At 39.9% G+C, this 12,041-nt stretch overlaps 1 protein-coding gene across 1 annotated transcript in view; it reads left to right on the top strand.

Moving 5' to 3' along the window:
* Nucleotides 1-332: 332 nt before the first annotated feature.
* BLMH (bleomycin hydrolase) overlaps nt 333-12,041 on the top strand; it is a 47,630-nt gene continuing 35,921 nt past the window's right edge. The window contains exons 1-6 of the mRNA XM_025851397.2: nt 333-575; nt 899-1,096; nt 4,924-5,033; nt 5,725-5,866; nt 6,469-6,557; nt 8,023-8,115. Coding sequence (XP_025707182.1) covers nt 563-575; nt 899-1,096; nt 4,924-5,033; nt 5,725-5,866; nt 6,469-6,557; nt 8,023-8,115 — 645 coding nt within the window. The 5' untranslated portion in view covers nt 333-562. The remainder of the gene's footprint in view (nt 576-898; nt 1,097-4,923; nt 5,034-5,724; nt 5,867-6,468; nt 6,558-8,022; nt 8,116-12,041) is intronic.

Below are 12,041 nucleotides of genomic sequence, written 5' to 3' on the forward strand. Positions count from 1 at the left end.
ATTCTGTGCGTGTTTGTGTGTGCGCGCGCGCGACGAGTCAGCCCATCCTAAGCCTGCGCTTAATAATGCAGCCCCTCAGCTCCGCCCACTGCCTCGAGCGCCCTTTAGGCTTCTGGAAAGGCTTACTGGGTCCAGTCCCCAAGGCCAGAGTATTCGGGCTCTGGGCCCGGCGCGGAACCGCTCGGCCACCCCGGCAGCTAGGAAGCGGGAGCCCAGTGGGCCAGGCTGCCGGCGTCGCGTGGGCCCAGTGCGGGCCGCGCGGAGGTGGGGAGGGGGCGCGGGCGGGACGCAGCGCGTGGTGAGCCCGGCGGGTCGGCCCTCCCCCGGGCGGGGCCAGCCCAGACGGCGCTGACTCAGCAACGCGTGGGGGAGTTTTGTCCCTCCGCGGACCCCGTTTCTCTGGGCCTCAGCCCTCCGCCGCCACCGAGCCGGTTCCCCCTTTCCGGCGCTCGGGCTGCGAGCGGCAGGTCCGGCATCTGAGGCAGCGAGCCGCAGTGTAACCCCGGTGCTCCCCCCTGAGAACCCCGAAACTACCGTTCCCCAGCCGGGCGGTGTGGCCACCATGAACAACGCGGGTGAGGCGCCGCTCTTCCCCGCCGAGGCCCTACCGGGGTCCTCCCTGGGCGGCGGGGTGCTCGGCTGGGCCCCGCAGGCCCGGCGGCGGGGAGAACCGGGCCTGGGACCGGGGGCGATGGCGGGAATGGAGCTTTCTGGGCGGGCTGGAGCGGTCTTGGAGGGAGACAGCCCTTGGGGGAGGTCGCCGGTAAAGGGCTTCGCCGCCGCAAGGGTCACCTCCGGATGGTCGGTCTTCCGAAGTTAGAGCCAAGCAGTGGGAGTCCCGGATCAGCCCTCTTCAGGCTCCTTTTGGTGTTATAAATACCCTTTGGTCTCCCACCAGGACTGAATTCGGAGAAGGTAGCTGCTCTGATTCAGAAACTGAATTCCGACCCTCAGTTCGTACTTGCCCAGAACGTCGGGACCACCCACGACCTGCTGGACATCTGCTTGAAGAGGGCCACGGTACAGGGTGCTCAGCATGTGTTCCAACACGCTGTGACTCAGGAAGGCAAGCCAGTCACCAACCAGAAGAGCTCAGGTGAGGTCTTACAACTCCTTGCACACTTCACTTGACCTTCCTGACAGTGCCCCATTTTGATGTCTTAAGACTGGTCTTGAGTAGAAGTTTGTGTTGAAAGAACTTGAAGTAAATTTCCAGAGAACAGGCACAGGGAAAGGCAGGTCCAAGGACATTACCTTGTGACTTATTTTGGTCCTCTGTGCCTTGATAGTGTATCTGCTTTGAGCACTTAAGTGACAAGTCCATGGTCATCTGTTTGAATGTAATTCACTATATTCTCACCTGAAGTTAGGTGACTGTAGTCCGGTGTCTTGGAGATATGTGTTCTTGGTACAGGGTGAACGATGCAAAAATGTTCATGCTCTAGAAACTCCCCAAAATGTTCTTGCCCTGAAGGCCATACACACTGTGGAAAAGACACAATGTAATTGTATCAATATATCATCAAATGTTAGTTTTAAGTAGGCTTTTTGGTTGCAGTTTGAGCAGATGTGCTAATGGGCTCACTTCCTGCCAATAGACCAGTTTGTAATACAGAAAAATACTCAGTTCTCATGCCTTACTGGTCAAGAGCTCTTGTTTTGGTGTCTAGCACCACTGTCAGAAAAACAGCTACAGTGAAAGATTCCTGGATAACCAATCTTTCACTGTAGCTGTTTTTCTGACAGTGTTGCAAACTGCTCATTCTTATATCAAAATCGTACTAAAACTTTTTAAAGTGTATCCATTTAAAAACTACTCCCAGTCTATTTTTTTTAAACATTTTATTTATTTATTTGAGAGAGAGAGCACAGCGGGGGGCGGGGGGTGGGGAGTGGGAGAGGGTGAAGCAGACTCCCCACTCAGCAGGGTTTGCAGTGCGGGGCTCAAACCCGGAACCCTTGGACCATGACCTGAGCTGAAGTCAGATGCTTAACCGACTGAGCCACCCAGGTGCCCTACTCCCAGTCTATTTTGACAGAAAGCAGATCAGTCCTTGCTGAGAGCCAGTCAGAATTCAAAGTGTACATTTTATATGGATATATTTTCTTGTATGTAAGTTATACCTCAGTAAAATTGATTTTTAAATGTTAAGGAAAAAAAAGCTGTGACCTTGCCATAATTACTGTTTTGCCATAATAGGAAGTGCTTGAGATAGTGTGGACTGTCAGGCTACAAATGATCCGGTTAGTAGTGTCACAGTGGTCCTACACAGTTCAGATTGCAGTGACCTCTTAGGGAAAAGCCTGGAAATGTGCCGCTGGAATAAATCAGGTCTTACATATTCTGTAGTATCACTTTTCTTTGCAACAGATACAAATAGCACATGAGCTATAAAGTGTATTTTCGTGTAGTTTTCACATTAACAGTTCATTCAGATTTTCTTTACTGGGAAATAATTTATATTAGAGAGGTGGCATCCAGACAAACCCAAGGTAAAGATGAGCTCAGTCATTGGTGACTTTCAAAAACCACTATAGTTACTTATTTTTAATTGTTTTTTCTTGTTACAAAATTGTCGTTTTTTTAAAAAAAGATTTATTTATTTCTGGGGCCTCACAGGCAGGGGGAGGGCAGAAGGAGAGGGAGAGAGAATCCTCAAGCAGACTCCCCTTTGAGTGTGGAGCCTGCCGTGGGCTCGATCCCAGGACCCTGAGATCATGACCTGAGTCGAAATCAAGAGCCGGCCACCTAACTGACTGAGCCACCCAGGTGCCGCACAAAATTACTGTTCTTCAATGTAGAATATTTGCAAAATACCAACGAGTATATATTTTTTCTGTCAGATCTTTATTCTGTGTGTGTGTGTGTGTGTGTGTGTGTGTGTGTTTAATATAGGTGGATACCTTACATATTGTTAGGTAACCTATCTGCTTTTTTCACTTACCCATATAGCATGAACATAAGTTCATAGCAGTAAAGAAGTTATGCCGAAATAAAAGTCAAGGTTTTTCCCTCTGAATTTTCCTTTAGGAAAGAGAGAGTTACCCTTTGTTTGAGGCCTACAAAGATCCTCATAATGAGCACTCTTGGTTAATTCATTTTGAAGTAAAATACAATTTGGCAAGCACTTTACTCTGAAATGACCTCAGTCTGTGCTAGTTTGGGATGCTTATAGAGATCATTTGATTGAATCAGTTTTTTAAAAAGGTGAAAAAGTTGAACATAGTGTATTCCTAGGATAGGACCTCCCATGGAAATGTTGGGTATCATTATAAATAGGCTAAAGATCACTTAAATCAGGACAGGCAATGGTGACATTGTAGAGTTTGTGATTATCTGCCTTCTAGACAGGTGAAGAATATGATTGTATAATTGACACTGGGATACAGTTTTCAGGGACAGCATCAGCATCATGCATGAATTCAAACCATTGCTGTGACTCAAACATACTAGATGGAAGAAAGATGATGTGTTCTGATTGTAAAAGTGGGTCCAACGATGGCAAAAGCACTGATACCAAGATGCAAGTGAAGAGTGAATCAGTGTGAAAATGACATATGTGAAAGTGGAAAAAACAATGCTACATCAATTTATTAATGTTAACATGATTTTAAATATCTGTATATATTTAAATTACTAAATGTTGTAGGTGGACATTTACTATTCAGTCTATATTTTTCAATGTCTGTATGATCCAGTTAGCTAAACAACTTTTTCTTTTTCTTTTCCTAATGGTTTTATTTTATTTATTTTTGAGAGAGGGAGAGTGCACCTGTGTGTGGGAGAGGGGGACCATGGGGGGGGGGGCAGTGGGAGAGGGAGAGAGAGAACCCCAAGCAGGCTCCACACCCAGTGCAGAGCCCAGTGTGGGGCTCTGTCTCACAATGAGATCATGGCCTGAGCCAAAATCAAGAGTCGGATGCCTAACCAACTAAGCCACCCAGGCGCCCCTAAAGATTTTATTTTTTAAGTAATCTCTACACCCAGTGTGGGGCTGGAACTTACAACCTTAAGATCAAGAATTGCATTCTCTACTGATTCAGCCAGCCAGGCATCCCAACAACTTTTTTTTTTTAATTCTCTATGGGAGAATGGGGATTGACTTATATTAGGGCCATCTTATGTTGAAGCATATACTATATGTTCCAGATTAAAGGGAAGGGTCTTTTTAAAGCTTTTGTCATATATTGCCAAATGGCTCTCAGATATTTTGTACCTGTTTAGACCTCTATCCAGACTGTATAGTAATGCTGTTTCCCAAATTCATCCCAATATTGGGCATAATCAGTTAAAAAATAATGTATCCCCATCTAACAGGTGTCTTATGATGAACTTCAAAAAATGTTTCTTTGCTATTTGTAACTTTTTTGGCCATTAAATTATCTATTCATGATCTCTGCTCATGTCTTTCTAGCAATATTTCCTTTTCTAATGTGATTTTCTTAGTTGATTTGTATTGGATTCTTTGAATGATATGTAAAGAGTTTTTCTCATATGTTAAGGATATTAAGCCTTTGCATATATCTTTCTTTTTTTTTAAGATTTTATTTATTTATTTGAGAGAGAGAGAGAGAGAGTGAGAGATAGAGAGCACGAGAGGGAAGAGGGTCAGAGGGAGAAGCAGACTCCCTGCTGAGCAGGGAGCCCGATGCGAGACTCGATCCCGAGACTCCAGGATCATGACCTGAGCCGAAGGCAGTCACTTAACCAATTGAGCCACCCAGGCGCCCTGCATATATTTTTCAAATACTAATTCCTCCTACCTTTCTTGTTTTGTTGTTGTTTTAATCTTTCTGTTCTTTCTGATTTAGTTTTAAATTGTTCAAGATCTTGTCATGAATTCAGTTTTGGGAAACAGGGTTAGGACAATGTAATCTGTGTGAACACTCAGTCTAATTTCTTGGTTTGCTTTCTTGTTTCAGGGCGATGCTGGATCTTTTCTTGTCTGAATGTTATGAGACTTCCATTCATGAAAAAATTAAATATTGAAGAATTTGAGTTTAGTCAATCTTACCTCTTTTTCTGGGACAAGGTAGGGGACTGATCTTGCAAGATTCTCGTTTCAGTATCAACCTCAGTAGGGACTATCTCTTTACTTCTTGCTTTTCCAGTTGTAGTTTGCCTTCCATTATAGATGGGACACCACTTATTCTGATTTCCAAAGTATCAGAGGTTGACTTCAAAGGCAGAACTGCTTTTGGTTGGTAGGTAGCTACTTTTTGCAATGGAATAAGTCTGCTTACTGACTCACCTACTGTATCTTTGTTTCTTAACTTACTTAAAATTTTTTATTTTGTTTTTAATAATTTCTCCTTTTATCTTTATTTAGGTTATTTGGTCTTTTTAGGACCTAATTTCCCATCTCTGGGTAGTTCTTGTTTGAAAAACAGTAAATAATTTTATTTCATTTTTTAATTTTTAAAATATACGTCATATAAGTGTTCATTGAATGTTTACTGATTAAGACTCTAAATATCAGATTTTGTTTCAAAATAAAGCAGTGCATTGTTTTGGATAAACTATTGGAATGTATCTACAGAAATATAAGAAGAAGCTTTAAATATTCTTATGAAGCCAGATACTGATATTTAATTACCAACTTTAGTTTAAAAATACCTACTATGGTGGATCTGTGGTAGGCCCAAGACTCTTGTTGTGTTGCTAATGCCAATAAAAGTATTAGCTCTCTGTCCCTTTAATTTTATTTAACTTCTCTTATCTAGGTTGAACGTTGTTATTTCTTCTTAAATGCTTTTGTGGACACAGCCCAGAAAAAGGAGCCTGAGGATGGTAGGCTGGTGCAGTATTTGCTTATGAATCCTGCAAATGATGGTGGACAATGGGATATGCTTGTCAATATTGTTGGTAAGAGCCTTTCTGTAATGGAACTGAAACTCAGCATGCTCAAGCAAGGCTCTGTAGTTGGGCATGGGCCATTTCTTTGGTGGTTATGTACAGAGTAGAATTAGTCTCCCAGAAGGGTATACAATTAGCTCTAAGAACCTTTATCTCATACTATCACTTTTTAAGTACCTTTCTTAAATGAGAGGTAAGGAGATAGATACTGTGAAGAGTTGGTTGGAGAAGAAACGGTTGTATTAAATAGAACTAACTTTCTGTGAAAAAGCTTCTCTCTTGTCCATCAATGTAATCAAGACACATATTGAAACTGCAACTGTTTAAAAATATTCTCGTCCAAAAAAGTGGTGTCTTTTGGGAAAACCTTATCATGATGAGCACTTTACAAAGTATTATAGATAAAAAGAACGGAATTCATTCTTAGATATATTGATAAATATACAGATTAAATGACCTGTTTATTAATATGAAGCATAAGATTATTAAGTTTTCTGACTTAGACCAGCAAAATACGGTCCGTTCTTTAAAGCAATAGCTATTTTTGCCACAGTTTCTAGTGCTGGAGTATGCTTTTACCTTATTGAACACCAAAATGTGTTTTCTTTTAGAAAAATATGGTGTCGTTCCTAAGAAGTGCTTCCCTGAATCTTATACGACAGAGGCAACCAGAAGGATGAATGATATTCTGAATCACAAGGTGCAACATATGGAGCAGGGTGGGATTGAATTTAGTGTACTTACCTTAAAACTGTTAACTGATTTTCCAGGGGGATTCCTGGGCATTTCAGTGTACACAGTTTATGTACAAGGTAGCTACTCAGTGTCTATCAAAGGCAGTGTAGCTACGTATTAACTTTAAAAATAATTGAGATTAGAGTTTTTTTTTTCTTTTTAAAAACCTTATACTTTTATTTCTATTGATTTAAATGTTTTCTTATTGGTACTGAGGAAAGAAATTCCCATGCTTAAAATGGGCCATAAGCCCATTGGGTTCTAGTGGAAGTTGGCTGGGAGAGCTTTATGTTCTAGTAAAACCAGAGAGAACTATTTGTGAGACTTCCGTAAAGAGTATGCAGAGTTCTGAGGCGTCCCCAGACCACATCAGTGTAGTTTATCCACCCACTAAAGATTTGTTGTGGTCACTGAACTGCTTTTTATTGCTTCAGTTATCTTAGTGAATCATTCCCTTTCTCTACATAACCCATTTTCCCAAGGCAGGATATATATATATACATATATTTTTTTTAATTTTATTTATTTATTTTTTTGAGTAAACTCTACGCCCAACGTGGAGCTTGAACTCACAAACCCAAGATCAAGAGTTGGATCCTCTACTGACTAAGCCAGCCAGGCACCCCCCAAGGAGGGTTATAAATCTTATAGGGATGCTGCTCTACCAGCCAGACATCTTTTTTAAGTACTGGGAGTTGCCAGAATCTGCTCTCTTCATCTACAAGGCTGAAATTGGATTTGTCACACCTGGGAGAAAGATTACATTTTAAAATCAACTATAGATGTGTTTCCCCAATATTGGAAGTAGGTTATTTTTCACCCAGGAAACTCAGAATTCTTATCCACAAGTTAAAAGATCCTTAATAGTGTATCTTTGGATTTCATTTTAGAGGAGAGCAAGATCCTTTTTAGAGCACTTGGTTAGATTTAAGGCTCTCCTTTATCTTAGGTACCTTCAAAATTGAAAACAACAAAAATGAGAACTATAGGGTTGGCATAGGCATTGTTACAATGATTTGGTAAAGAAGGAGAAGTGAACAACCAGTAAAATTCTAAATAAAAATCTACTAGAATGACTTAGTGGCATAGTCATCTTAAGTCTCCTGCTTTTCCTAGGGGCGATAGGTGTTACGGAATCAGACGTTTTCCCCATAGCCAGGCACATACTGTCCCAGAGGGTATCATCAGTTGCAGAACAGGAACAGTTCCATCTAGAATTCTTTGGGAATAAGCCATGTTTTTTCCCTTTATGGAAAATTTTTAGCTATGTGTTCAAGTGGACTGGCTGGGGAAAAGCATACATGTTTTTATGAACTTTGCCCTGGGTCTTGGCTTACTTATACTTCAAAAGAACTAGTACTGGTCTGCCAGGCTCCTTACAGTTGAAGTTGGGTTAACTATTTGGAGTACTGAACAAGTTTCTGTCATAGATGAGAGAATTCTGTATACGACTACGGAACCTGGTACACAGTGGAGCGACCAAAGGAGAAATCTCAGCCACACAAGATGTCATGATGGAGGAGGTAATAACAATTATTTGGATTTTCTGTGACTGTTCTAAAGAGCTCTCAAAATATTTCCATCTGTTAAACTGATTAGGAAGCATAGTCATTGCAGTAAATGTAGAATTGCATTGAAAATTACTTTACAGCTGAAAAAACTGAGGTGTAAACTTTGTATTTTAGTATGGAACTTGCACTTAACATCTTCTAATTCTCAATTTAATGTTCTACATAATTCATTCTTTTATTCATTTCATAAATATTGAATACCTGCTAGAACTTTGGCACTAGGGGTACAAAAAAGAGAAAGACATAGTCTCTACAAAGTATTCGATCTCTTGGAAAAAGAAACACATGAATAGTTATGGAAAATCCTATGTCACAGGTTTGTAAAAAAGGATTTTTTAGTCTTCTAGGACTCCCTCCAGAGGAGGGAGTAACTAATTCAATGAGCTGAAGGTTTTGTAGGGAAGATATTTGAACCAGCTCTTAAAAAGCAATAGGAATTTGGGGCGCCTGGGTGGCTCAGTCGTTAAGCATCTGCCTTCGGCTCAGGTCATGATCCCAGGGTCCTGGGATCGAGCCCCGCATCGGGCTCCCTGCTCGGCGGGAAGCCTGCTTCTCCCTCTCCCACTCCCCCTGCTTGTGTTCCTGCTCTCGCTGTCTCTGTCAAATGAATAAATAAAATCTTTAAAAAAAAAAAAAAGCAATAGGAATTTATCAGATGGGTAATTGGGAAGACCATTCCAGACAAAGGGAATTGCATGTACAGTGGCATGAACAAAGGTAGAATCCTTAGAAAATAGTGTAGCTGAAACATAACATCTTGTGTTTGATTGGTAGCAAATAAAGCCAGAAAGGCAGAGCTTAGGTAGTGACCAGGACTTTTGGCTTTATTTTGTAGGAATAAAGATGGGAAGCTGTTGATGGTTATGTCACTTAAAATAATGCATGTAAAAACATTTTGGAAAACATAAAAAGCATTAAGCAAATGTTAGGTGGTAATAGCTATTATCAAGGCAGTGAATCTTTATTACTTAAGACTATGCATGATATAGATGAATCTGTATAAAACTATGAATTACTTTGAGAAAAGAAAAAGCATTTCCCTTTTTCATCCAGTGGGCCCATTACTAGGAACCAGTCAACTAACAGTTTTCTTTGAAAATTGTGTGTGTAGAGTTAAAATGCCCTAACTTTTTCACTGCTATGGACAAACCTAATGCTTCACTCGTGTTTTCCTTTGAATTTCAGAGAGCCAGTAAAGTGTAGTTGAGAGCATGGTCCCTGGAGTCAGACTGTCTGAGTTCTAGTCTTCTCATTATTTAACAGGTGTGTGACCTGGGACAGGTTCCTTAAGCCCTCAGGTCTATTCAAGTATAATGTGTCTAGCCCAGTGCTTAACACAGTAGCTGTTTCTTTTCTTTTCTTTTTTTAAGATTTATTTATTTATTTGAGAGAGAATCTCTCCTGAGATGGGGCTCAGTCTCACAACCCTGACATGACCTGAGCTAAAAACCAAGAGTAGGACACTTTACTGACTGAGCCACCCAGGCGCCCCTATTTCTTGAATATTCATTGAGTGGATTGAATGCAGGGGTTTCATTTTCCTAATGCATTTAAATTATCTCATATCTGCCTCTTTCTTCTAAGGATTCCTATTTAAGACAGGTATCTGAGTGTAGTAGAAAAAAATAGTCTTTGGAGTTAGACATGGATTTCAGTTTTGGCTTTATCACTTACAGCTCTTTGATTTGGGGTAATATGCTTAACCTGTCTGAGATTGAGTTTGGGATTTAAAATATATTCCTCATTGGATTTTTGTGGAGATCAAATAAGGAATTAAGTAGAAGAATGCAAGGTATGGTGCCTGGCACATAGCAGTTGTCCAGTAAGCATTAGTTCTCTTCCTTCCAGCTTGGAACGATCTCTCTTGTTGAGGCCATATTTCCTGCATAATTTGCCTTCATTTATGATTACAGTAAAATGGTAGGGTGTAGTAAGAATGAAAGTTCTGTAAAGAGTTATGGAAAAGAGCCTAGATAATATTTCTTGCAAATCATTAAGCATCCTGTTGGCTTTTGTTGTTTGTATTAATGATCTTTCAAATGATTTATCTAAGATCCATGTCCTGACCCTGGGATTAGCTGATAGGAATTAGGGCAGATATATTTCATATATTTTTCCTTCCCTGCTCCTACCTCGGAAAAATAGTAAAACACCACCTTACTGAGTCCTAAGTATGGATGTTTTATAAGATTATTTACCTAATGATTCTGCCTAAACTGTTGACTACAGAATTCTGTGTGGTAGGTCTTTAGATTTTTACAGTCCCCTAAACCCCTCTTTATTGATCCTGACTCTTTGGTGATGAAGAGTCTAGCTATGGTTTTAAAGCCACAAATTAGTACCTATGGTTTGCCTAGCCTTGTAGGCACATCAAAATAATGACTAAATCAACAGCCATGAAGCTCAGATAGCTTTGAATGAAATATGTTTGTACTAAAGGCATTATTTAGAGAAGTGCAAGTTGCTTGTTACGATGACAGACCAGACAGATCCATTTTGGAAGCATGTAGTCACCTCTATTGCAGTGTTTTCTTGGTGCGTCTACTCTTAGCCTCCAGATCTGCTTGGGATTATTGATGTATTCTCTCAAAACTCTGTTAAAAAAAACAAAACATAAAGACTAGAAACAATATTTACCAATGCCATGAAAAGAGATAGGAAGCCATTATGATTTGCTTAAGAAATTCTATAGCAGTGGCTCTCAGGAATATAGGACTAGGCTTGCTCCAGATGTGCAAGATCAGTTTCCCTGAGACCAGAGCCCAATTATCTGTATTTTTATTTTTTATTTTAAAGACATCTTTGAATAAAAAACATGTTCTAAATACCCAAAATACAGAAGTATACAGTGAAAAGTCTTCTTCCCATCCTGTTCTCCATCCTTCCAGTTCTCATGTATCCCCCAGTTTTATTAGTTTATTATATTAGTTGTTAGTTATCCTTCCAGAAACCTTTTTTTAAATAATCCATTATGAATTTATCTTATTTTTCTCCTCCTTTTTTACAGAGATGTTAGTATATTACTCATATTGTTCTGCAGAGTGTTTTTTTTTTTAACTTAACAGTATGTCTTGGTAACCTTTCTGTATTGATCCATAAAGAGTTTCTGCATTTTAAAAAATATTTGCATAGAATTCTATGGATAAATGTACCATAACTGATTTATTTGGTCGTTAGTAATGGACATTCTGATTATTTTCAAGCTTCTATTAAAAATATAGTAAATCTTGTACATAAATCATCTTGCATATACGCTTGCATACTTGTAGGTACATTTCTAGAAGTAGAATTTTTTTTTTTTTTTTTAAGTAGGCTCCATGGAGCCCAGTGCAGGGCTTGAACTTGCAACCCTGAGATCAAGACCTGAGCTGAGATCAAGAGTTGGACACTTAACCAACTTAGCCACCTAGGCGCCCCAAAGTAGAATTTTTTTTTAAAGTACGCTTTACTACACCCACTGTGGGCTTGAACTCATGACCCCGAGATCAAGAGTTGCATATTTTAGTGACTGAGCCAACCAGGTGTCCCAAAGAAGTGGAATTTGTGAGTCATTACTCATTTGTGAGTCATTACTCATTTGTAATTTCAATATGTAATGCCAAATTATCTTCTTTGGGGATTATACCAGTTTATACTCTGATCAGCAACAATATCTGATAGAATCTCCCCCCCCCCCCGTTAGTTTTATCAAGGCAATATATTTATCAAACAACTGGATAATTACTAATGTGATAGGTAAACAGTTGAAAGATAAACGATTTGATAGGTAAACTATCTCATTGTAGTTTTAATTTATATTTTCTTACTTTGAGTGGGGCTGAGCAGCATTTCTGTGAACTGTCTATTCATATCTTTAACTTGTTTTTCTTCTCTTTTAT

Source organism: Callorhinus ursinus, unplaced genomic scaffold, assembly GCF_003265705.2.
Source record: "Callorhinus ursinus isolate GAN/ISIS: 27379988/994484 unplaced genomic scaffold, GSC_fseal_2.0 scaffold34, whole genome shotgun sequence".
Taxonomy (NCBI): domain Eukaryota; kingdom Metazoa; phylum Chordata; class Mammalia; order Carnivora; family Otariidae; genus Callorhinus; species Callorhinus ursinus.